General features: G+C 54.7%; 2 protein-coding genes across 3 annotated transcripts in view; one reads left to right on the forward strand and one right to left on the reverse strand.

The window, feature by feature from the left end:
* Window positions 1-12414, forward strand: part of PGS1 (phosphatidylglycerophosphate synthase 1) — a 45108-nt gene extending 32694 nt beyond the window's left edge. Inside the window, exons 8-10 of one of the 2 annotated variants that reach the window (XM_032176506.2) lie at window positions 2208-2356; window positions 7154-7283; window positions 11622-12414. In XM_032176506.2, coding sequence (XP_032032397.1) covers window positions 2208-2356; window positions 7154-7273 — 269 coding nt within the window. In that variant the 3' untranslated portion in view covers window positions 7274-7283; window positions 11622-12414. Of the gene's footprint in view, window positions 1-2207; window positions 2357-7153; window positions 7284-11621 lie in introns of those variants that run through there. The other variant, XM_032176507.2, reaches the window with a different exon arrangement.
* Window positions 11253-25754, reverse strand: part of DNAH17 (dynein axonemal heavy chain 17) — a 149833-nt gene continuing 135331 nt past the window's right edge. The window contains exons 69-77 of the mRNA XM_032177998.2: window positions 25567-25726; window positions 24959-25228; window positions 21801-21992; window positions 16658-16837; window positions 16065-16247; window positions 14473-14655; window positions 14002-14145; window positions 12905-13130; window positions 11253-11714 (exon numbers count right to left, since the gene is read on the reverse strand). Coding sequence (XP_032033889.1) covers window positions 11467-11714; window positions 12905-13130; window positions 14002-14145; window positions 14473-14655; window positions 16065-16247; window positions 16658-16837; window positions 21801-21992; window positions 24959-25228; window positions 25567-25726 — 1786 coding nt within the window. The 3' untranslated portion in view covers window positions 11253-11466. The remainder of the gene's footprint in view (window positions 11715-12904; window positions 13131-14001; window positions 14146-14472; window positions 14656-16064; window positions 16248-16657; window positions 16838-21800; window positions 21993-24958; window positions 25229-25566; window positions 25727-25754) is intronic.

Genomic DNA, 25754 nt, shown 5'->3' on the forward strand with positions numbered 1-25754 from the left:
ACCTTCCCCACCAGATTCTGTGGTCTAGGAGCTGTGGGGTGGACGCCGAGTCATGGTGGCATGACACAGAGCAGCCTGACCCTTGTCACCCATGTGGGCGTGTGTCCTTCCTACTCATCACCGTCACTCTTTCCTCAGTGGGCTCAGGAGAACCAGCTGGACAAGTCACACTGAACAGACCCAGTGTTTTAAGAGGCTGATCTTGTCATCAGAAAAGTTGGAATGAGCAACGGCAGGTGGGAGGAAGCTCCTGTCTTTGGTCGGAGGCTGGCTGACGCCTGCCTTGCACCTTGTCTTGCCAGCTCCATGCTCGGGGGAAGAGGGGTGGGAGGGGGGCTGTGTGTACGAGGGGCCACGAGTGCTGTTCTGCTTGGACCAACCTGGGCAGCGTGAGCCATCTGGATCAGAGCCGCCAGGGGAAGGGGGCAGCCTGCCCACACCTGTGGTCCTGTGAACGGCCTGCACGGCCAGTGGCCCAGCGGGGCGGCACTGTTTATGGCGCGATGCACACAGGCCAGCAAGTGGCTTTGATGTGGCCCTTGGAGGGGTGGAGACAAGCCCATTACAGGAACAGGCGCAGGGCCTCGTCACCTCTTACCCAAGATGTTCTTGGAAATGCTCTTGCTCTGAGTGAAGATTAGGAAACCGTCTTCTATTTTAGGAGCCTGGTGTGTGTTACGTACTGTGTGGACTCGCCCATGACGATTGTGTGGGTCCTCTGAAAGGGGCGTGTCAGGGGGAGAACTTGACACCCCATGGGGAGGGGCAACTCGGGGATGCTGGGATTAGTGCAGGGCACCCAGAGGAGCCGGTGGCCACCTGCTTACCCTCACTCACACCTGCTCACACTCATTACCTCTCACCCCCACTCACACCTCACTCTCATTACCTCTCACCCCCACTCACACCTGCTCACTCTCATTACCTCTCACCCCCACTCACACCTGCTCACACTGACATCAGGCAGGAATTTGGAGAAATTGGTCCGGTGAACCACACGGCCGAGCCTGGGTGCCCTGTGGGAGGAAGGGCGTCTCAGGCAGCACGTGTCCTTGGGATGCTAGGTCTTGGTAACAGCGTTTTTAGAAGTAGTTCTGATGGGTGCTGGGCTGTAGGAGTCGGCCCTGGACCTCGGGAAGGTGTGGAACGGGGTGCAAAACTGTGCCTGTCATCTCAGGTAACATGTCAGTATTCTGAGGACGCCTGTGGCCTTGTTACAGAAATGGCCCCGTAGTGTGGCTCCCCCTGCCACACGATGGCACCCCGTGCCCTGCTTTTTCTCCAACTGTAATACTGACTGTCTCATTTCCCAGCAAAAAGGGGGATATTGTTCTCCGGGTGTGACAGAAACTTACAGGGCCCTTTAGCTTTCTCCTCCATTGCCTTTTCCAGCCAGGAAGTCCTTGGGCCCTGTGGGCAGTGATGGCAGAGGTCTCAGGCCTGGACCCCCTTTGTCCTCACAGGGTTCTGGTGCATCAGCAACTTGAAATAGGGAGGCTGGGTCAGGGAGACTCACTACATGTTCCTCAGTCAGAAGGACACAGATGGCCTACCCAGGACCTATAAGGCAGCCAGCCTTCAAGGCAGACCTGTTCTTACCAGCCACTTTTGCCACCCCGCATGACAACCCCACATCTGCTGGCTTGGGTCGCGTGGTTGTCCTTCACCATCTGCCATGTTGCGCGCTGAGGTGGCTGCTTCTGAGAAGCACATGTGAGCTGATTCTCAGTGCTCACAGGAAGGGATGGCCAGTGCAGGCTCTGAGCTTCGCAGGCAGTGTCAGCAGGTCTGGATGTGCAGAGGCAGTTCAGAGTGGGCTTCGAGGCCCTGAGCTCTCTGGGGGAGAGGTCAGTGGGCAGCTGGGCAGGGGTGTGTGAGAGCAGGCCTGCAGGCGGCATCACCATGTTCTCTCTGGGAAAGCCTGCTTCTCGTCCTGCTTGGGACACAAGGCCACAGTGTGAGTGGTGAGAGCAAAGACCACCAGTTGAGCTGACGCTGCTCCCTGATCCTGGGTCCCTGCTTCCTGCTGCGCCGGGGTGGGGGTGGAAGAGTGAGTCCTAGTGTGGCCTGTCCACCGCTCTGCAGCAGCCCCTCGTGTCCAGGCACCCAGGGCGGGCTGCCTTGCTCTTAGATCGCAGCGGTGTGTGGAGAGGACTTCGGCAGATGCTGTGCTCATTTCCTGTCTGCACATTTCCTTTTCCCCGCAGGCCTCTGGCTGTACCTGGCAGGGAGCAGCCTGCCCTGTCTCACGCTGATTGGCTCTCCTAATTTTGGGTACAGGTCAGTTCACCGGGACCTGGAGGCCCAGATTGCGATCGTGACGGAGAACCAGGCCCTGCAGCAGCAGCTTCACCAGGTTGGTCGCAGCAAGTGGGATTTCCCAGGGCGCTGAGGGTGTGGCTGGGGGCCCAGGCTCACCCGTGCTGTGGGGCTGCCCTGAGAGCTGTTTCCAGAGGCAACGAGTGAGACTCAGAGCAGAGCAAGAAAGACTCTGGGTCTCCAAGAGTGCAGTGATGGGTGGCTGAGCCTTGGAAGATCATGCCTGTGACTTCCCAGACGCTTCGCACCCCATGTCCTGGGGACTTTTTCTTTCTCTGCACTAGAGGAGACCACCATTTTCTCCCTGGGACCTTTCCCTTTTAAGAAAAAGGGTCAACTGTTAAAGGTTCGGCATTGGAGCTGGGCGTGGTGGCTCACGCCTGTAATCCCAGCACTTTGGGAGGTCAAGGTGGGTGGGTTGCCTGAGGTCAGGAGTTCAAGACCAGCCTGGCCAACATGGTGAAACCCCACCTTTACTAAAAATGCGAGAAAGTAGCCGGGCATGGTGGCGGGTGCCTGTAATCCCAGCTACTCGGGAGGCTGAGGCAGGAGAATCGCTTGAATCTAGGAAGCAGAGGTTGCAGTGAGCCAAGATCGTGCCATTGCACTCCAGCCTGGGCAACAAGAGCGAAACTCTGTCTCAAAAAAAAAAAAGGGTTCAACAGTGGTTTCGGCCCTGCTTTGATAATAGTAGCCCATTTTCTCTTTGAGGGAGATAAAAGAAGGTTACCAGGAGTTGGTGAATGCTTCGGGATGACCCTCTATTTGATGACCTGCGACAGTTTGGATAGACTTGAAATGGGAGTGCTTACCCTTTTGTCTGAGACCTTTTTTTTTTTTTTTTTTTTTTTTTGAGACGGAGTCTCGCTCTGTCGCCCAGGCTGGAGTGCAGTGGCGCGATCTCGGCTCACTGCAAGCTCCGCCTCCCGGGTTCGCGCCATTCTCCTGTCTCAGCCTCTCCAAGTAGCTGGGACTACAGGCGCCCGCCACCACGCCCGGCTAATTTTTTGTATTTTTAGTAGAGATGGGGTTTCACCGTGGTCTCGATCTCCTGACCTTGTGATCCGCCCGCCTCGGCCTCCCAAAGTGCTGGGATTATAAGCGTGAGCCACCGCGCCCGGCCTTGTCTGAGACCTTGATGGTACCTTGGGCTCATGAATTTGTGACCTTTGCAATAACACTTTTCCATGGAAGGGACCAACTTCCCTTTTCCATTCCTGGAGATGCAGATAACACTGCCGCAGGCCAGAGCCCAGAGGCATCGGATGGTAACTTTGTGAAGCTTTTATGCTCCAGGGTTTGGGAATAACTGTTGCAAAATGGTCAGAGCCTTTGTTGATGGATGAGGAAATGGTCACTGATGTGTTCCCTGGGATCTGTCCTCCTGCAGCCTGGGAATCTTGTCAGTGACTGATTGGGGCCTTGGTGCCAGGAAAGGCTTCACGACCACGACAGGCACAAGAGGAAGTGAAGCGGTCATACTCTGGGTGGGCCAGTGAGGTAATGGGTTTGCTCAGGTTTCTTCCTACAGTGAGGTTTACAGCAAATGACTGAGGAAGCCCCCACAAGCTGAGAGATTCCAGTTAATAGGATGACAAGCTGGCCTTGGAGCCAGGCTAGTGGGAAAGACCTGAGCCTGCAGCTTTCAACAGCAGGCTTTCCTGGACTTCTGCTTCAATTGCAGAGAGCCGTTCACAGAGACTTCCACTGTAGCTCTGCGCCAGGGCGGTAGAGAGTCCTTGGTGACTTTGGCCAGGGGCCAGGATGGGTTCTGCGTGGATCTGAGTTGCTTGGGGGAGCAAGTCCTCCAGGCCTGTGCCTGGGGTCCTGGTACTGACCGTCCTCCCCCACTGCCCTAGTAAGGGCACTGAACCCACATCCTGGATCTTCAGAAAAGCTGGGGCCGCTTGTGGTTAGCAGCTGCTTTCTCAAATGACATATTTGGGCTATTCTCTTTTTCTTCCCAAACCTGAATCCCAGGGGCTTTTGCCTGTGGGAGGGTGGTAGCCTGCTACTGTAGCTCTTCCATTCTTTAGGGATAGACTGATTTCTCTGCCTGTGAAACGCAGAAACATGTTTCCGGATAATTCCACCTATGCTTATATACTGGGACGGCAGCTGCTCTCCTGAGCCCTACAGTGCCTAGTCCCTAGATGCCAAATCCTGCTGGGACTGCCCAGCCTCTAGCCTCCCCACAACCCAGAAAGTCCCTAAAGCCCCAGCCACCGTGGGCTCCCTGCTTTCTGAAGCTGTCTCTGGAGATCTACTTGGGAATTCAGGGAGGGGCCCTCCTATTCGTGTCACATTGGGCACTGGGAATGGGGAGATATTTTTATCAGAATCTGAAGTCCCTCCCTCCACTTAGTACATACAATAAACACTGAAAGCTTCCTGGTTTTGTTCAGGGAACACAGTTTGCCACTTGTGACCCAAGAAAGACTCCCTCGAACAGCGTCGTAACCTTGTCAGCTGATTTCCTTCTCCATCCCTGTTGTGGAGTCTGTGAGGAAACCTAAGTGTTTCTGGTAATTTAGTTGCAATCTTGGCCGGGTATTCATTTGAAGACGCAAAGCTGGAGCCAGGTCTGTGGAGACTCCTGCAAACCAGCCCCCTGAGACCAGAGCTGGCTCTTCCATCAGGCACGTCCAACCAGGGATTGGGACTCAGCAGCAGTTAGGAGGCCCCATGTCTGTGACGCGTGGGGCTGCGGGGCTGCTCAGTTGGGAGTGTGGCATGGACCCACGATGGGGCCCACTGAGCATGGGACAGGGGCGGGGGAAATGAAGTCGGGGCCTGGCTTTCCCCAGCTCTTGATGGGAAAAGCCAAGGCCACATTCTGTAGGGTTCTGGAGTGTGGGGTGACCCCTTCCTGACCCCCCAGGGCAGAGGAGTTGCCAGGGCTGTGTCCTCCCTCCCGGCCTCCTCAGCCTGGAGTGTGCCACTTTGAGTGGCACAGGCCACCACTGCTGCTGTCCTGCGGTTGGCACTGTGCTTCTATGGTCATCACCTGTGATCCTCACGGCAGTGTGGATGTAGGTATGGCCTGGACATTACAGAGGAGAGCGCTGGAGACTCAGTGGAGGAGAGAGGGCTAGAGTCACGGTGCGACTCTGTGAGCGCTGCCAGGCGCCCCACTGAGGAGAGAGCACTTGGAGGGTAGACTCTTACAAGAGAAGCTTTTCAAAGATCCCAAACACCATTTCGGACAAAGCATATATAATTTTTTTTTTTTTTTTTCTTTTTAAATGGAGTCTTGCTCTGTTGCCCAGGCTGGAATGCAGTGGTGCGATCTCGGCTCACTGTAATCTCTGCCTCCCGGGTTCAAGCGATTCTCCTGCCTTAGCCTCCCGAGTAGCTGGGATTACAGGTGCACGCCACCACGCCCGGCTAATGTTTGTGTTTTTGGTAGAGACGGGGTTTAATCATGTTGGCCAGGCTGGTCTCGAACTCCTGACCTCAAGTGATCCTCCCGCCTTGGCCTCCCAAAGTGCTGGGATTACAGGTGTGAGCCACCGCACCCGGCCACATATATAAATGTTTTTAAACCTGTTTTTAAATATGAAATTAACAAGTGTTCACTATAAAAATTAAGAAAAATGGAAAGAAACTAACCCTTTCATGTAGGGAAAACCATTGAAGCCATTGTGATGATCGGCTGCCTGCCTTCTGTGTACAGCGCATGGAGGCAGAGCTTTAAGCATCAGATGACGATTCTGTTGTGTGCGTGTATTTCGTGTCCGGCTTCCTCTGCCTGCCGATTCTGGGCACTTTCCCATACGATTAGGTCAACATTCTTATGGCAAAAACTGATTTGTCATATGAGTTGTTAATAAGTTCGTGGTGAATGCTGGTTTGTCATGTGAGTTGTTAATAAGTTGACTGTTGGACATTTAGGTGGTTTCCAGTTTTTCCTTGTTATAAATATTGTGATAAATATCTGTATATAAAAATCTTAGTGCATAGTGATTTTCTTGGGGTAAACTCTTGCAAAGGGAGCTTTATAAGGTTCTTGATACCTGTTGCCAGAGCTCACTCTAGAAGATGACTTGTCCCCCTTGCCCTCAGCACTAAGTGTTCATCAATGTGGGGGATAATGACATCACAGAACTGCTTTGTGCCAATTTGATAGAAGAAAAACTGTGTCTCATTTAAAAAATACCTCATTTTAATTTGCATTACCTCGTTTAGCGAGGGTGAACATTTAAAATATTTTTTCCACCAGTTACATTTCTTCAACTCTAAATTGAGGAAGTTTAGAGTCCTTTACATGTCTTGGTCTTAAAAGCCTTTTGGTTTTTTTTTTGTTTTTTTTTTGAGACAAGGTCTCACTTTGCCAACCAGGCTGGAATGCAGTGGCACCATCACAGCTCACTGCAGCTTTGACCTCCCAGGCTGAAACCATTGCCTGCCTCAGCCTCCCAAGTTGCTGGGACTACAGGCACACACCACCATACCCGGCTAATTTTTAGAATTTTTTCATAGAGATGATGTCTTCCCTGTGTTGCCCAGGATGGTCTCAAACTCCTGAGCTCAAGCGATCCTCCTGCCTCGGCCTCCAAAAGTGTTGGGATTATAAGCTTTAGCCACCGTGCCCAGCCCTTAAAAGTCTTTAGGAACACGGCTTCTTAGCTTTTTCTAAGGAATGTTTGACAGTGGCAACTTGTACGGCCTGGTCTCGCCTGCCACCAGAGCACCCTGGGAATCTCTGGGCCAGGTAGACATGGGAAGTCAGGGTTTTCCAGGCTGGCCTGAGGGGCTGGGCTGGGGCCAGCCAGCCATGTGGTGTGGTGCTGGAGGGGATTCCTCACTATTCCTGTCTATTCCTCTTCCTCAGGAGCAAGAGCAGCTCTACCTGAGGTCAGGTGTGGTGTCCTCTGCCACCTTCGAGCAGCCGAGTCGCCAGGTGAAGCTGTGGGTGAAGATGGTGACTCCACTGATCAAGAACTTCTTCTGAGGATAGACAGGTGCTGTCTCTAGCATCACCTCTCAGCAAGGTTTTCCCGGGAGTTCACAGGTGGGGCAGGTGGTCGTTCTGACTCAGCCAGAGCTCCCAGAGGGCTCTTTGATCCCTTTCTCAGTTAAACACAGAGCAGCATCTTCAGGGGCATGGCAGCTGTCCTCAGAGTTAGAAGCTGCATGCTAAATTAGGCAGTCTGTTCACTTTCCATCTGGTACCCACTCCACTAAGTCCCAAGGTGCCTGTGCTGGGGTCAGCAGTGGCAGCCTGTAGTCCGCTTCTGCTCTCCCTTCCCGGGGGGTCCTGAAGCAGCCCTGGGGCAAGGGCTCAGGGATCACGGGGCAGAAAGGCAGATTGAGCCCCTCCAAGCTGAGCACACTGGTGCAGGAGATGTAGATGTGGGAGGAGGAGAGCACGGTTGCTCGTGGGAGCGGCTCTGGCTTGCTTCCCTGGCCAGCTGCAGTGCATGGGGTGGGGCGTCGGTGGAGCCAGACCGTGGGCTGCTGCCCGGACGCCTCGCTCACATCCCTGTGCTGCGGTTACAGAGATGCGCCCTTCTAGACTCTGGAAGTTGAGTAACAGGACCCGCTCTGCCCACCCAGGAGGGGCCTGCCGCTTCCCCAGAGGCCCCAGTGGGGTCCCACAGTCACCTGAGGTACCCCTGGACCGTCTTGACGCCTAGAGGTCCGGGCAGAGGGTGGCTGCCATTAAAGGTGGGGTCTTTGCTGAGTGACCTTTTGTGTCCTGGATCCCTCAGGGCCTCGACTGCACTCTGGGTGGGGTCAGGCTCCCGAGGCCCCTGCTCTCTGGGTATGGATGTTGTGGGTAGTTCTGTTGCTTTGGATGGTTGGGCCTTTGGATGGCTTGTGGGGAAGGGACGGTGAGGAGTCAAAGATGAGCCACGGCCCATGTGGCCGGCACATGCTCTAGTGCTGGCACCTCATGTGTGCAGCGTGGGCTCCCTTAGCGCCTGACACCTTAGTTCTCTACCAAATCTCATTTTTTTAAAATGTGTAGTTTATCTTGCAGCTTTTCCTAGTTATTTTAATTACTTTTAATTTTATTTGAATAATAATATGTGCAAATGTAGAGAGTAAAACAATACTGCAGCCATTTGCTGCCCTCCCTTCCCCCAGGCAGCCACTCTTGGCTTGTTTCTTCTGATGTGCACGCATGTCCATATTTCTAAATAACGTGCATATCCTGCTATCTTCCCCCAAAATGTCTACTTAACCAAAACAGTACCAGTGTCACTCCTGAAACAATAATTACCAAGAATGTCTTAGTATCATCAAATACCTAAATGGTGTTCACAATTCCAGTTGCCTTAAAATTTTTTCGATTATTTGACTTGAAGTCCAATTAAGGACTACACCTTGTGATTGTTTTTTCCCTAGCAATTTATTTTTTGAAGAATGAACTTTATTTTTATTGGATCTACTTAAACCATTTTTGTGTCACCCAGTAGCAGGAGATTTTGAATACACGTCATGTGTGTTTATAAAGCCAGCTCTCCACATCCCCCAGTGTCTCCAGGAGCCGTTTTTGTGACCTCACTGCCTGATCTCTTTATCTTCAGGTGCTTGACCCTTGCACAGAGAGAAGCTTCCTGGGCTACAGGGCATGGCCGCCTGTCCTTTCGGGGGGTGAGATTAGATTTAGTCCCTGCACTTTGCCTCTCTAGAAGCAGCTTCCTGCCTTTCCCTCCCGAGGGCTGGCAGCAGTCACTGTCACCCTTCATGGGGTCTGAAAGGTTGCATGGGCTCCCCTGGTCTTAGACAAGGACAGCTGCAGCTTCCGCACTAGGCAGACCTGCAGTTTGAGTGGCTGGGGATAGGTGGAGTGGCGGCCTGGCCACAGTGCCCTGGGCAGCAGCACATCAGTTAACACTGTTTGCCTTCCAACTAGTTATTATAGCGTCCTGTGGGACGAGTAGACTGGAGGAGCCAAAGGAATGTGCAGGGGCACTGGGTTTCTGTTTGGAGAGAGGCTCTCGGTAAACAGAGTTCGCATTCCTCCAGATTCTGTGGGACCAGAGTAAACATCATTGTGCCACAGCCAGGCTTAAGCAATCTGCGGTGCCGTTCCCGCAGCGCACACTGCTCCGTCTCTGCTGATGACCTTCGAGGCTGTCCTCGGCAGGTTCTCCTTGAGGAGCTCCTCACACCAAGGCTCCCTAACTCTGCAAAGCAGCTGGAGCAACAGAGAGCAGTGGGCGGCGGCCACCACAGTCCTCCCGGTGTTCTAGGTGCGCGGGGCTGTCCTGTTCCAGTCCCTGTGTTCCCTGTCGCTGGAGTGCAGCTTAAGTGCGAATCATTTCTTGGAAAGTTTAGAGATAATTTTGTCAACTACCCACAATATGTATGTGTAGAATAGATTACTTTCTTATTTCAGGATCTAAAGGCAAAATGGAAAAACTTCACATTTTGTGGTTATTACCAGGGACTGAAGTGAGTTGCCCAGTGGCCCCTGGCAGCTTTAGCTCCTCTGATCACATGAAGGGCTGCAGTGACCCCTCCTGGCCAGCAGAGGTGTTGGCCCAGCTAGGCTGTGGGAGGCTGAAACTGCTTCCTTCTCTGCAGCCGCAAAGGGCTGGATTCCTTGGGCGCCAGGAAGGGAGGATTTTTCTTCTCCCTCCGATAGCCCTACTGGGCCCTAAGATTGTTGTGAATCATTGCCCTCAGAATTTGGACTTTCTAGATGCTTCTTAACCCATGATTTAGGTGAGTAAACTTGGAAAAATGTTTTTGCAAAACTTGATGATCAAGCTGAACTTAGAACAATATTCCTAGTGGGTGTGTTTGCCTTTTTTCCCCCTTTTGAGACAGGGTCTCACTCTGTCACCCAGGCTGGAGTGCAGTGGCATGATCATGGCTCGCTGCATACTTGACCTCGTGGGCTCGAGTGACCCTCCTACCTCAGCCACCTGAGTAGCTGGGACCACAGGCACACACAACATTCCCGGCTAATTTTTTGTATTTTTGATAGAGATGGTTTTGCCGTGTTTCCCAGGCTGGTCTTAAACTCCTGGGCTCAATAATCCTGCCGTCCTGGGATTAGAGGCGTGAGCCGCTGCACCGGCCTGCTTTTCTTTGAAGCCTAAGAAACATTGAGGGCCGGGCACAGTGGTTCACACCTGTAATCCCGGCGCTTTGGGAGGCTGAGTTCGGTGAATCACCTGAGGTTAGGAGTTGGAGACCAGCCTGGCCAACATGGTGAAACCCCATCTCTACTAAAAATAAAAAAATTAGCTGGGTGTGGTGGCGGGTGCCCATAATCCCAGCTACTTGGAGGTTGAGGCAGGAGAATCGCTTGACCCCAGGAGGTGGAGGTTGCAATGAGCCGAGATTGCATCATTGCACTCCAGCCTGGGCGACAAGAGTGAAACTCTGTCTCGAAACTCTGTCTCAAATGGTCCCCCTGGGATCCGTCTTTGACGTTTGCCGCTGTCTCCCCTCATCCCCCAGGTTGCTAGTTAATTCTCTCCCCTTGTGCCTGCACCCTGCTGCCCTAGCTAGCCTGGCCACCTCACTGCTGTGTCCTGCATCCGCACAGCCACAGAGTCCTACAGGTCCAGGGCTTGCTTGTGGGAACGGCTTGTTCTTCTAGACCCTGGGGGCGGGGGCTTGGGTGTGTTTCCTTACTTGCAAAAGGTCCTGTTGGTTTTGGGAGCGGAGAGTAATGGCGGAGGAGACGCTGTGTGGAGGCGGCAGCTCCTGTTATGGGGTAACGCCCTGTCCCCTCATTGGCAGGTGGTTTGCACGTAGCATCAGGCCAGAGGGTGTGAATGCCAAGCCCTCACCCCACATGATGCTCGTGTTAAAAGCAAACCCCACTGACCCCCCAGGAAGTCAGGATTTGGGGTTTGCTTCCTGGAATGCTTACCTCTGGTTGCTGGGAATTGGGGCCTTTCCCCAAAGCCTGAGCCAGGCCTCACAGTGGCCATCAGGCACAGAATGGAGTCGGATGGGCACAGCTGAGTGGCTCCACTGGCTTTAATCTGCCCCGCCTCTTCCACACCAACCTCCACCCTCTGGTTAGTTCAGATGTGCTTGGTTACAAAGCACCTTGATTATTTAAGAGAACAAAAAACCACCACCAGTTCCTGTAAAGAATAAGTCACAGGTGCACAGGTGAAGGGCTGAGTTGTGGTCCACCCCAGGGAGTGTGGGCTGTGAGGCAGGAGTGAGCTAAACCTGTAGGAGCAGCGCCACGGCTGCCAGGATCCACTTCGCTGCCTTCTCTTTGGTCTTCAAGTTAAAGGTCCAGACATAGGTGGGGCCGCGGATGCGTGTTTTGTACACGGGACACTCATAGATGTTCTTGGTCTCCATGCGGTCCACAGGAATGGCCTTGATGAAGATGACAGGCATGGCCGGGGTCAGCTCCTTCAGCCGCGCTTCAGCGATGACTCCAGTCTGGGTGTCCCAGCGAGCCCCTGCAGGGACAGTATGGCTGAGGGTCAGGTGTGCTGCCAGTAAGTGAGGGAGGGGCTGGCAGGAAGGGTGGGGTCCTCACACTCCCCGCCCTTTGCAGAGATGGGCTCCACCCCAAAAGGCTTCAGGCCAGGTGCCACAGCTGGAAGCAGAGGCCTTTGTAGGTGATGGCATGCATGTTGTAACTACCCCGTCTCACTGGGCACAAGGAACAGCTCAGCTAAAGCCCTCGGGTTCCATCCGTTTAAGTCTAGCATTTTCAGAGCCTCATCTGTCAGCCTTAATGTCAGTGGCAGGAAGTCATAACTCCAGCTAAAAATTACAGAGTAAAGTTCCCTGATTCTTCATGTGTAATGTCTGCCCTATGTGTACATACACAATGTAATGATACATCTATGCATATGAATATTATTTGCCTTTAACCAGACTATGCTGTTATTTCTACTCGCCCTATTTAATGTTGTTTCTATTTCCTGTCTGAAATCTCAAAATAAACATGGAGAACTTATCTTTGGTTGTGTGGGAAGTGGGGTGCCTGAGCCGTTGCTGGCCCAGCCCTGCCACCCCACAGGTAATGGGGTGACGTCAGCTGTTGAAGGGGACAGGTATGTGGTGGTGGCATTGCTGCTCAACGCAGAGGCGGGCTGAGGCGATGGCTGGCCTTGGCGTCCTGTCTGACCTCTTCTGTGTAGCAGGACAGGGGTAATGTGGGGGCGGACTTCTAACAGGTGCCCCAGCCTCTTTTCCCTTGAACCCTGTGCTCCAGGAGCCGCAGCAGCTGGGGAGTGGGTGAGACTGGGCCAGGCAGCATGCCCTGGAGTCTCAGCGCAGCCACAAAACGCACTTCTGTACCGGGCTGACGGCTCCATGGCAGGGAAGGCCTGAGCTTTTCAGCGCTTTTCATCAGGTCAGAGCCGCTCTCTCACACGCTCTGTTTTCAGTAAAGCAGAGGCCAGGTGACTGGGGTGTTTTTGGTCTCTTCCAGACCCCTGCACATGCCCTGAATCCTCTCAACCCTCTCTAGGGTCAGCATGGCTCTGACCTGCAGGCTGATGCCCCCTGAGAGCGCCTCTCTCCTGCCTGTCCCCACAGCTCTTCAACAGCCTGTCTTCGCCAAGAGCTAGTTTTATCTCGTCTTGGCAAGTAGCACTGGCTCTGGAAGCTTCTGCAGACAGACAAGAGCCCTCCTTACCTTCCATGAAGAGTCCGTACACATAGGCGCCCTCTCGGGGGGGAGCGGTCATGTCCTCCCGGTTTTTCTTGGTCACCTCTACAGACAGACACATCTTGTCCAGGGGCCACTCATTCTTCCTGGCCATGGACTGCATGATGGCCGTGAGGAACGACTGGGGGTTGAAGAAGCCGGCCAGCCACACGGTGGTGGGCAGGGCAAAGTCTGTCGTCCAGGCCTCGAGTTCCTGCAAAGACACACGAGCCACTAGGAGGAGAGGACACAGAATGACGTGGGAATGACAGGGCCTTGGCCATTCTGAGCAGGGGTCACGCCAGAACCTTCCACGGGCCACTCAGCGAGCTAGAAGTGCTGGACAGAGTAGGGGCCATGGAGCCCAGCCACCTGCCATGACGCAACTTTGGTGTCTGCTTTTTTTTTTTTTTTTTTTTTTTGAGATGAAGTCTCGCTCTTGTCACCCAGGCTGGAGAGCAGTGGTGCAATCTTGGCTCAACGCAACCTCTTCCTCCCGGGTTCAAGCAATTCTCTCCTGCCTCAGCCTCCCGAGTAGCTGGGATTACAGGTGCAGGCCACCATGCCCGGCTTATTTTTGCATTTTTAGAGATGGGGTTTCGCCATGTTGGCCAGGCTGGTCGCGAACTCCTGGCCTCAAGTGATCCACCTGCCTTGGTCTCCCAAAGTGCTGGGATTACAGGCGTGAACCACCATGTCCAGCTGCTGTTTTCTCCATTTTAAACAAGGGAACGGGTAGAGAAGGGTCAGGAAGCAAATGGCTTCCCGTTTGTGGATAATTTAGGAGCCCAAAGAGGCTCTTGCCTTCATTACCTCACTCCTTATAGAGGACGGCTTACCCTTTGAGGGTCCCTTGAGGAGGGGCCGACGGAAGCTGCTCTCTGGCCTGGCTTGTTTTCCTCCTTTGTGAGGAAATGGCTGCACTGTCAGGGCGTGGGCTAGGCCCTTCTGGCCCTGATCTGACAGAGGACAGGCCCCCAGGAGCCTCCTGGCCATGCTCCTGCATGTGTGTGTGTAGGGTGTGCCGAGCTCTGGACAGTCGGTCTCTGAGTCTTAGGAAGCCTCTCAGAGAAAACGGCACTTACCCTGATGCGGAGCAGCAGGTCTGCGTACCAGGCCGCCAGGCCCATCATGGAGGGGTAGGCCCGGGCCACCCACGTATCAGGCACGGTGCCATAGAAGAGAGCCGTGGACAGATCTTCCATGTCGGTCGTGATGGTCAGTTCTCCCTAGGAGACACACAGACGCGTGTGGGGAACCCTGAGCTGGGGCCTGGGAGAGCACCAGCCCCAGTGCGTGTCACGAGTTGTCAACACAGTGTGGCTTTGTGCTGCGCCGCTGGAGACGCCCTGCATCAGGGCCGCGCCAGCGCTTCCTGCTAAGGAACGGTCTAGATGAGCTCCCGGGGCTTGTTCTGGAACTGCCAGAGCTCTGGACAGGGAGCAGTACCATGCTGATCCTGGGGCCCCGTGCTAGGCCTGGGGTGCCAGAGGCCTGGGTTTCTGCTGGTTTCACCATCCAGTCACGTCCCTGGGGCCTGGCTGACCCATGTTTACCTTCAGCCCTAGGTTCAGCTCCTTCAGCGAACGGCGCATTTCGTTGGTCAGGATGTTCATTCTTTCACATTCTTGAAAGGCGACTACCACGTAGGGAGTCTTTTCCGCTGCCTTTGCCATGACCTCATCCATGTTGAAAGTCTCCGGAATCTTCTCCAGGATGTCATCCAGCACGGCCTTCACCTGGAAGCCAGTCCCCAGACAGCCCCTGTCACTGCAAGGAGCCCGCCCCACCCGCTGCAGGGTCAGGAAGCCTGCCCAAAATGTTCCCAGCCCCACGTCCTGGAGAGGAGGGAAGAGGCAAGTGGCGTTGCCAGAAATGCAGGGTCGTGGGTGCAGCCACATTTGACGAGGGGAGGGAGCCTTGGCCAGCGGCTCCGAACGTTCTTATCTCACTACAAGTCCCTGCAGCTGCGGCCGTGGGCGCCTCAGGCCACCTGGCTCGGTGCCTCATTCGTTCGTTCCCATGCACCAGCCTCTGGTCAAATTTAGCCAGCAGTTGAGGGATTGCGACTTTGTCCTTTACGTGGGCTTTCTGAGGGACCATGCTTGTCACACCCTGTTGAGAGTGGCCCACACAATGCAGTGGTCACCTGCACCACCGTCTATCAGTCAATTCCTGATTTCAATCATTAGACTAAGAGAAAGTCCTGGACCTAATAGCAATAAGGGTCTCACATCAAGAATTCAGTCTTTACCGGGAAGTCCAGTACTTAGCTAATATGTAATAGCTTTTCCACATTCTATTAAGAAGTACAGGCCAGGTGCGGTGGCTCACGCCTGTAATCCCAGCACTTTAGGAGGCCGAGGTGGGTTGGTCACCTGAGATCAGTTCAAAACCAGCCTGGCCAACATGGTGAAACTCTGTCTCTACCACAAATAACAAAATTAGCCAGGCGTGGTGGCGGGCGCCTGTAATCCCAGCTCCTTGGGAGGCTGAGCCAGGAGAATCGCTTGAACCTGGGAGGCAGAGGTTGCAGTGAGCCGAGATCGTGCCATTGCACTCTAGCCTGGGCAACGAGAGCAAAACTCTGTCTCAAAAAAAAAAAAAAAAAAGTGGAGGTACCCAGGACGCAGCACAGAGCCACGCAGACAAGTGAGAGTTTGTTCAGAGCACTGGCATCCCCTGAACCCTTCTAATCCTTTGAGCAGTAACAGGACCTGCCATTGTGGCCACTGAGCTGCTCTGGAGCACGTGCCTGTGCGTCCGGCTGCCCTGTGCGAGCTGCTACTGCTGTTGTGCTGGCCAGGCCAGGGTGGGGAATGGTCGGTGCCCTCCCTGGCGCTCAGCTGGGGAAGCTGGAAGACTGTAGGGTGGAGGGCTGGGACGCTCTCGGAGCCGCATCCACACCCCCAAGGATCCCTTTTGCCTGGGCCCGTACCCTCACCCGAAGCCTGCAGCTGCCACGCCTGAGGACCTGCTGACCAGCCTGTGGGCCACACCCCATTGTTTCTGATACCCAAGCCCGAGGCTGGGGCATAGTGTACCTCACCAGTAAGTTCCCCTGTAATGCCGCCAGTCCCTGTGACCCCCTCCCCAGTTCTAGATCCTCCCCCTTCCTCTCGCTTGGGAGCAGTTTTAAAGATCCTGCCTTCTCCTCGCGGGACACTCCTGTGCCTGCCCCCGCGTCCGTCTCTTTCGGCTGCATTTCCAGGACAGTGCGGAACAGCTTCTCTGAGGTGACCGTCAGAAAGCCAATCTCTGCATTGGGGTGCAGGCCATACAGATAGGGACTCTCAGGGGGCAGGTTCTCATCGATGTATTCGTGGTAACCCTGAAAAAGAGGGCAGTTTATAAGCAGAGGCAGAGCTGTGCAGGCTGAAACCCATGTCCTGTTCGTTAAGCGCTCCTTGCCAGAACGCTCAGCCACATCTTGCTCTCTGTACAGATCCCACTTGTTTCCCAGCCCCCTTTGTGGGCTGCCCCCTGTGCTCCCAGCGACATAAAGGAAAATTCCATTCCCCTTTCCCTGAGGCTGCATTTTTTTTTCTTAATTAAAAAAAAAAAAAAGGTTGTTTGTATTAGCCTTGTGCTTCTTCCAAGTGAGACGCATTTCTCATCCTCTCTTATTTTGGTTGCCTGGGTTCTTGCTCAATTATTGATACTCCATTTGTGCTGCCAGGCTTTCACCGGGAGGCATGAGCCTTCGTTTCGTTGAGCTCCTGTTTAACTTGTCATCCTTACCTTGTAGTCCAGGTTGGGGGGGATCTGAAAGCCGGGGGCCAGCAGGACGTCTCCCTCCAGCATCTCTGTCCGGATGTATTCAGCCAGGTAAGTCCTGCACAGCCGACGGTCCCAGTCATCTGTGATGTGGCCACCATACATGATTTCACCAAAAAGGTAGCGGAGATCGTCCCAGGGCACCTGAGGAAAGATGACAGCAGGTAGGGGAAGGTGCCCCTGTGCCCCTTCTCTGCCATGAGAGGGTCAGGCTCAGGCAGGCAGGGCGTGGGAACCCAGCCTTCGGTGCTGCGGCCTTCTCGCCCTCCATATCAGCCTCCTGGCCGTTTACCTTCAGGGTCACCAGGCCCCAGGGCCACTTACTTCCCGTCCCACGCCACCAGATGCCACTGTCCAGCCCCTTTGGCTTCTCTCACAAGGGGCTGTGCGGCACCTTCCTCCACCTTGGACAGCAGCGCTTCCACAGCTGGCGTGCTCTGCACCTCCCGTGGGGCAGGTGTTTCTGCTGTGCCTCACAGGCCACAGGGCTGAATCGGAACTCTCTCCCTCTGCCTGTCCCGCTCTGTGTTACCGTCCCAGACTCTGCCCTTCACGGTCCAATTTTAACACAAGTGGTTCGACTCTGTGTGGCTCAAGGATTGACTCCAGTGCCGTCAACCTTTTAGCCACGAAGTCCAGTTAGTCACGTCTTCAGATGCATCTGGCGAGTCTCCCTTCCACCCTGTGGAAGTAGAGTCCTTCCTGGTTCTCATCCTTCCAGTAGCTCCTGTGCCTCCAGGATCTTTGCGGTCACACAGAGGGTTTGAGCAAGTGACTTATCTGACCTAGGCCGCCTGGGCCTTAGGGAACGAAGACCAAACTCGGCAGTGTGGACCAGAGCACACGCCAGGCGACCACGCTTCCCACCCCGCCGCCGTTCCCACTGCCCTTCATGTTTCCTTGCGGTCTCACGTCACACCTTCGCCCTGGAACGCTTCCTCCTACAAAGCCTGGCTCATGGGCGGCCTTGCCACGAAGCTGGGCCCTCTTTCCTCCCGCCTCCATGTGCCCGTTTTGGAGCCTCTTTCTCCTGCATAGCGCAGTTCAGCAGCAGGACGGTGGGAGCCACTGATTGAGGCCACATGTGTCATTTTAAATTTTGTGGCAACCACTTTAAAAGAGATCATTCCAACATGTAATTGGGATAAAAATAAGATAATTGACATTCTTTTTGGTCCCCAGCATGTGAAATCCTGCCGCTCACGGTCAGCTTCTCCGCTTCTGCACACCTGTTCTTTCCCTGAAGTTTGCAGCTCCTGAAGGGTGAGGCAGATGTTTTTATAACATCACTTCCACTGTGCGCTGCCCGGAAGAGCTGTCCTCAAATACCAGTGAGAGTTCATTGAATAAGAATCAGTTGATTAATCAATCATCTGATTTGGTCTCATGAATTTATATACATATATTTTTTAGGTTGCTTATTTTTCAGATGGAGTCTCACTCTGTTGCCCAGGCTGGAGTGCAGTGGCGCAGTCTCTGCTCACTGAAACTTCTGCCTCCTGGGTTCAAGCAGTTCTCCTGCCTCAGCCTCCTGAGTAGCTGGGATTACAGGTGCACACCACCACAGCCAGCTAATATTTTGGATTTTTAGTAGAGATTTCACTATGTTGGCCAGGCTGGTCTTCAACCCCTGACCTCAGGTGATCTGCCTGCCTCAGCCTCCCAAAGTGCTGGGATTACAGGTGTGAGCCACTGTGCCCGGCCCATATGTATATGTTTTTTAGACAGGGTCTTGCTCCATGTCCCAGGCTGGAATGCAGTGGTACAAACATGGCTCACTGCAGCCTTGATCTCCTGGGTTCAAGCGACCCTCCGACTTCAGCCTCCCAATTAGCTGGGCCTACAGTCACTCACCACCATGCCAGACGAATTTTTTTTTATTTTTTGTAGAGACAGGGTCTTGCTGTGTTGGCCAGGCTGGTCTTGAACTCCTGGGCTCAAGCAGTCCTCCTGCCTCGGCCTCCCACAGTGCTGGGATTACAGGCTTGGGCCACTGCACTTGGCTTAGTCTCATGACTTTTTACTCAGAACATTAATATTTTCCAAATTATCATTAGCGACTTAAAACCTTCTCTGTCTGGTCACCATGACTGTATGCGGGCTGCTTTTCCTGCATCTTGCTTAGCAGCTTTGGGGGCAGTGTCTGTGTCTCCCGAGAGGCAGGGAGACCTGTGCCCCACTCCCCCTCCTGGCCCCACACGCTCCTCAGGAGGGTTGCTTCCTGCAGGGGGCGGGGGTGAGTGCTGTCTGCGTTTCCCGCACCTGCTGAGGGAATCCCCCAGAGACTCCTGGGGGAGCTGTAGCTCTCAGGCCCCTCCCTGGGAGTCCCTGCAGGTTGCTCAAAGCGTTTGAAACGTTTCAAGGCGACCTTCCAGCAGACTTTTGTGTTCAGTTCGCATGGGAATCCCTGATCTATTTCCTCAGAGCCCAGAAGGCTGAGCAGGCCATGGACACAGATGACATCATTCCCGGTGGTCACTCAGTGTGTAGCATGACCTGTGCCATGAAGGGAATATGGGAGGCCTGAGGACAGAGGGAAAGTTGGCCAGCGCAGGCCACATCAGGACACAGCTCCTCAGGGTGTGGCAGCCGCTGACGTACGTGGTACTTGCACGGCTTCTCAGCAGCTTAGAAGCTGCCTAGTATGTGTCAGTGGCCAATGGCTAAGGAAATGCCTCAAAGACCCTAACCTGGCCAGGCGCGGTGGCTCACACCTGTAATCCTAGCACCTTGGGAGGCCAAGGTGGGGGCCAGGCGCGGTGGCTCACGCCTGTAATCCTAGCACCTTGGGAGGCCGAGGTGGGTGGGGGCCAGGCGCGGTGGCTCACGCCTGTAATCCTAGCACCTTGGGAGGCCGAGGTGGGCAGAAAACTTGAGCCCAGGAGTTTCAGACTAGCCTAGGCAACATGGTAAAACCCCATCTTTACAAAACAAAACAAAAAACCCGGCATCGTGGCCCCTGTAGTCCCAGCTACTTGAGAGGCTGGGCTGGGAGGATCACCTGAGCCCAGGAGGTTAAGGCTGCAGTGAGCTGTGATTGTGCCATGGCACTCCTGCCGTGAGGCCCTGTCTCAAAAAAAAAAAAAAAAAAAAAAAATTCTAGCCAGACTGTTTCTCCCAAACTAGTCTGCGTAGTTAGGCTGTCCCTCCGTGCTGAAAGTCCCTCTGAACGTCTTGTGTGCCTCTGGGAGTGTTTTCAGATCGGGTCTTGTTCTGGGTGAAACATCCCGCTGGCATCCTGCCCCATCGACCGGCAGATGGAGGCCGCCTTCCCCTAGTGTCATCTACGGCCCATGGTGGCCCATTGACAGGGAGCACGGAGCTGAGTTTCGGCACAGTTCTGCTCCCTGCTGCTCCAGGGCTGGTGTGCCTCCCAAGGAATTAAGCATACCAAGTTCCAGGCCCAGCCTTCGCCAGCAGCAGTCCTAGGAGGTCATCGTCCTCCAGTCTTGGTGAGGAGGCTCCATCACAGCCTCCCAGGCAGGGTGCTTGACATCAGAGGTCACTTCCTGGGGGCCTTCTTGGGGCTTAGTGGCCCAGGTCTTGAGCTTTATTACAAGGAGATGGAAAAAAGGAGGGGGTTCCTAAGACTGGCATTGCTAGGCCAGGCTTCCCTCATTGAACCCCCAGGCCCTAAGGCGGAGGCGTCATCCCTGTTCCGCCCATGAGGAAGCAGGCTTAGGGGTCCAGTGACTTGCTCGAGGTCTCAGTGAATGAGTAGCAGAGCAGGCTTCAAACATGTGCCCACCCCCACCCCCCGTGCCAGCAGTTTCTCACCATGTCACCAGGGCAGGTGTTTCGACCACCCAGGCCCTGGGAGTGCTCCAACCCTGAGGCCCCCCTGGGCAGCTGAGTGCAGCTTTCTTCCCATCCCCCTCCTAGTCTGTAAGAGGGCGCCTGGGCCTTGCTCTCTCAGAGCCAGGGTCCATGTCGCTATTGATTTGGAGGCCGAGAGTGAGGAGGACCACCCAGGGTTTATAGGGGTGTGCACCGCCCTCTGCCTTCTGGGTGAGGGGCTCCTGGGCCCGTGCCAGGCTTAGCTTGAGTCAAAGCTTCGTAAGAACCATGTGTGGTGGGCACTACTGCTCTCTCCAGTTTATGGATGGGGTAGTCAAGCCTTAGGAGACCGTAGATGGGGCTGCAGGGCCTAGCAGGGTGCGTGCTGCTTACAGAGGGCCCCCCTCCAGCGAATAGCAGGTCTGGGATTCATACGCTACCGTCTGGTCCCAAACCTGTGCCCTCCCTGCTGCGCACCTTACTCTGTGCCCCGGCCTGCTGTGTCTCCTGCTGCAGACCGTTTGTGGAGGACGTGCGGCTTTCTGCTCAGTCCTCTGTGGCAGTCTGCATGCGCCTTATGCATTCTCGTAATGGACACCGTGCTCCCCCCTTTTTTTTTTTTTTTTGAGATGGAGTCTCGCTCTTTCACCCAGACTAGAGTGCAGTGGCGCAATCTCGGCTCACTGCAAGCTCCGCCTCCCGGGTGCACGCCATTCTCCTGCCTCAGCCTCCCGAGTAGCTGGGACTACAGGCGCCCTCCACCTCGCCCGGCTAATTTTTTGTATTTTTAGTAGAGACGGGGTTTCCCTGTGTTAGCCAGGATGGTCTCGATCTCCTGACCTCGTGATCCGCCCGCCTCGGCCTCCCAAAGTGCTGGGATTATAGGCGTGAGCCACCGCGCCCGGCCGACACCGTGCTCCCTTCTATCCAGGGAGGTTTTTTTGCCCCTCCTGCTCCAAACCTCGGTTCTCTCCAGACACTGACAGAGCTGTGGTGAGGCCTGCAGCCCGGGAAGCTCTGCTTGTCCTCCCCACTGAGTCCCAGCTCACACCCTGGGGTGCCAGGATTCGTGGAGTGCAAGAGGGGCAGGTAGCGTGGAGTGTGCTAACAAGCAGAAGAGCTGGCCAAAAGCCGGCTCCTGCGGGAGGTGGGGGCAAAAGGACTGGCCCATCATTCTTATACCAGGTTGGAGAGATCACAGATCTCTGGCTTTCAAGTTCTCTTTGGTTTGTGAAACCTACTTGATATCTTCTAAGCCTAAGACAAAGACCAAAAGGAAAGGGAGGGAGGGTGGGATATGTCCAAGCACAGGGCACACTCAGCCCCTCACCTTGGGGTTGGCCTCCAGATAGTTGTAGAGCACGTTGATGGCGATGGTGAGGTCCCCGTTGTTGAAGGGGTACGACCGGTTCCAGCCCTGGGGGCCGAACTTGCGCCTCTCTGCCACCACCGCATGGAAGTAGCACAGGGCGAAGAGGATGCACTTGAACTCCATCTCCTTGGTGCACATCTCCAGGGTGTCCTATGGGGCACACGCTCCGGTCAGGTGTTACGGAGAGGGAGAAGTTTACACAGAAATGCCCCCGAGGGTGACCAGCGTCCAGCCCTTGCCAGATGCTTTGCTAGGGTGGGGGCGGTGGGGGGATGAAGCTGTGGGCTGAGCGGGTCTCCATCAGACCAGCTGCAGGGAAAGCTGGGCTATCATGGTTGAGCACGATCGTCTTGTTTCTTTCAGAAATGCAGTTTTATCCATTTTAAATACTTATTACAAGTTGAATTATTGATACTGCTTCCTAATAAGATCTTCCCAAATCCTGGACATTTCGGGACTACTTTAATAAGAAATAATGTTCCTTTGTAATTATCAACATACCTCATCACTTATGCACAGTATCCCAAACTCTAAAAACAACTGGTAAAGTTCCATCAGGATGGGGGATGGGATAGAGGATGGGTGATGGGATGGGGTCGTTTCTCAAACCCTTTCTATCTGGCTCCAGGGAAGGGCCAACTGAGCCCAAATTGTGACTCCTATGTCTCTGGATTTGTGAGCTTTTACTCATTAATCTTTGCTACGTAGTGACTCCTGAACACACAGAGGCTTCTGGAAGCCAAGCTGTGCTCCACCTGCTCTACTCAGCGGCTGACAGAGCACCTCTGGGGCCAGGCACTCTGGAGGGGGAGGGCTTCAGGCACAGTGGCCAAGGATCCCGCTGGGAAGGGACAGATAAGTGCCAGGGGAAGTGTCCTGGGTGGACCAAGAGCGGGGCCCTGTCCTGGACATCATGGAAAGCCTGGCACAGGCCCCTCTGGCAACATGGACAAGAAGGGGAGCAGCTGGGGTTCCATCACTCAAGTATCCCCTCCTGGCTGCCTGGGATGGAGATGATGGGCCCAAGAGACTGGCCTGGCCAGTCCCTTTCAGACCTCAGCTCCCTGGGGAGGGCGCTGGCAGTGAACACTTGGAGAGCCAGAGTGACACCAGCCAATGGGAGACTCACCAGCCCCCAAGGACAAGGGAAGGTCTAGCGGGTGTCACCGTCCATCCATCCTCCAGAGTCCATCCGATCTGGTGCTTTTCACCAGCCTGCCCGCACTCGGGTCTGTGGCATCATGGACATACAGGTTCCACCCACCACCGCTTCTTCCTGTGGGCCCTTGTTTTCAGAGGCCCACAACCCCTCAGAGGCAACTGGTCCCTGAACTTGTGAAGGGTCTCCTTACCCGCAGGCCTCAGCTGTCACTCCCTGGCCACCCACCTCCCCAGCCGGAGACGGGATGAGGTGCCACTCCGGTGTGCTGGCTGGCAGGGCTCCACGCTGGCTGGAAGTGAAGGCCCAGTCCCTGCCTAAGTGCCCCGATCCCTGTCTGTCACTGACTTTTTGCAAAATACAATAAAATGAAACACCAAAGGAAAAACTGCCCCTGTGCTTGGATTCACAACAGTGTCAGGTCGCTGCAAAGTTTGCTAAGCGCTTCCTGGGTTTCTGTGCCGATCTCATACAGACTGTCAGAAACCGTTCCAGGACCGGTGCTGACCTCAGGGCTGCTGTGAGCTGCATAGCTCCATAGCACCATGTACACCCCACAGCACTCATCGCACTAGGGTGTTGCTTCCAGGACGTATCCTCCAGCCCTTCAGCAGGGTGCAGGCCAGGGAGGGAGGTGCGTGGTATTGATTGTTTGGTTAATGGAACAGGGGACCCATTTTAAACACTTGTTTTTCTGCTTTTACTTTCACACTTTGACAAGGGTGTGTCCTTTAAAAGCTAGTTGGAAATTGTTAATGGGTGACTCTGATATTTCCATATAAGTAGTTTTTAAAAATGTATCAGGCATGGAAGCCACGCATTCATGGACCGATACACCCCATAAGTAGATCTTTGTTAGGTGTTACAGAAGAATACAGGGTGTCGGCCGGGCATGGTGGCTCGCGCCTGTAATCCCAGCTATTTGGGAGGCCGAGGTGGGTGGATCACCTGAGGTCAGGAGTTCGAGACCAGCCTGGCCAACATGGTGAAACCCCATCTCTACTAAAAATACAAAAAACTAGCCAGGAGTGGTGGTGGGTGCCTGTAATGCCAACTACTCGGGAGTCTGAGGCACAAGAATTGCTTGAACCTGGGAGAAGAAGGTTGCAGTGAGCCAAGATTGCACCATTATACTCCAGCCTGGGTGACAGAGTGAGACTCCATCTCAAAAAAACAAACAAAAAAGAAAAAAAACGCGGCCAGGAAGGCTGTGGAGAAGGTGGCATTTGGGGGAAGCCTTGAGGTCTGTGAGAGAAGAGTCAGGTGAGGACAGACCCCAGGCAGATGCAGAAGTGGGATTCCAGCCAAGGAGGGTCCTCGAGCCCCAGGTGCCAGGCAGGCCAGGCCCTCACCCTCTGTCCTGGAGGCAACTAGCAGCCGCTGCAGCTGTTGGCAGAGGAAGACCAGGCTCCCTAGCTAGCTGTGTTTTGGCAGCTGTTCCTGCTGATGGTGGGTCAGAGGGGGGTTGAAGGCAAGGAAACCTGGTCACGGATCCAGAGCCTCAGCGAGTACAGCATCCCCATCTTCCCTGGTTATCCATAGCCTCCAGCAGTGGGGCTCCGTACTCCCAGGAAAGCTGACCGACCTCCAGGGAATGCCCCACGGAGCTTGGCCCCATTTCCAAGACCAGTCATGACATGTTCCACGCTCTTCAAACACAATGGACAGCATCTACCAGCCCTCATTTGCAGGTTCATAGAACCGATTAAAAACTATGTGTTTCTGCATCAAAAGCTTTAAGTAATAAATAGTGCCACAGCACCTTCAATTATTTGCATTTTTTCCGCCTTTTAGGAATACGTTGATTTTGACTGTGACAGGTGTGTGGACAGGGGAAACCCAGAGGAAAGGTGTCCGCAGAGTTCAGAGTGGTCCTCAGTGATCCTCAGGGCCCCGAGGGATGGATGCCAGGCCCTGGCACGGGATGGGGAGGCAGCCCGAGCAGGTGTGGCCCTACCTGGGTGAACAGGTCCAGGGCCTTGTGCAAGTTGGCATGCATGCCCGTGGGGGACTCGTTGGTGATCTTGATGGCGTTCTCCAGGATGCCCTGGGGAATGATGTGGGTCTCGGGGCTGGGGGCAGGCTCCGCGCTGATAAACACCCGGTAGTCCTCATGGCTGCCCGTGCTGTAGCGCTCCAGCTTCTTGTCCAGCGTCCCCAGCCACCGGGCCACCAGGTGGATGTTCTGCAGCCGAGACCAGAGGCTGGTTACACACTTTCCCCGGCCCTGGGCCCACGAGGAGAGACAGGCACGCGGCTGTGTTCCCTGGTGAGGACAGGGCTCTTCTGCCAGCACCCCGCACTTGCCTGGTGCTGGCACTGCCCCACCCCTCACCTGTCCACCCTAACCAGGTGCTGGGCATGCCAGGATGTCTTCAGTGAAGCAACCGAGGCCCCAGAATCGATTTTTGTGTTCAATGAATTGGAAACCTCCAGCCTTACGGTGAGTCCTTTGTGTCCTCCCTGGCATAAGGCTGAGATTCTATGGTCCCCACCCCTCCTCTTGAAGCTGAGGGCTTCCCACCAGGGCCAGGCTTAGCCCTGTGGATTGAGGTTGACACACACTGTTAAGACCTGGGGAAGCTGGGACAGGCCCAGAGGCGCTAGAGGACAAGCGGTAGTGAGGAGGGGTCTTGGACGGGCTCCAGGGCTGAGGGTGGGTGGTCGTGCTAGGGTTGAACCAAACGTGCAGAGAGCATCTCCTGGGCGCTGTGGGCTTCGCTGCCTGCCCCAAGCGGGGGGGGGGGGGGGGG

This window comes from Hylobates moloch, unplaced genomic scaffold (assembly GCF_009828535.3).
Source record: "Hylobates moloch isolate HMO894 unplaced genomic scaffold, HMol_V3 SCAFFOLD_15, whole genome shotgun sequence".
NCBI classification, from domain to species: Eukaryota; Metazoa; Chordata; class Mammalia; order Primates; family Hylobatidae; genus Hylobates; species Hylobates moloch.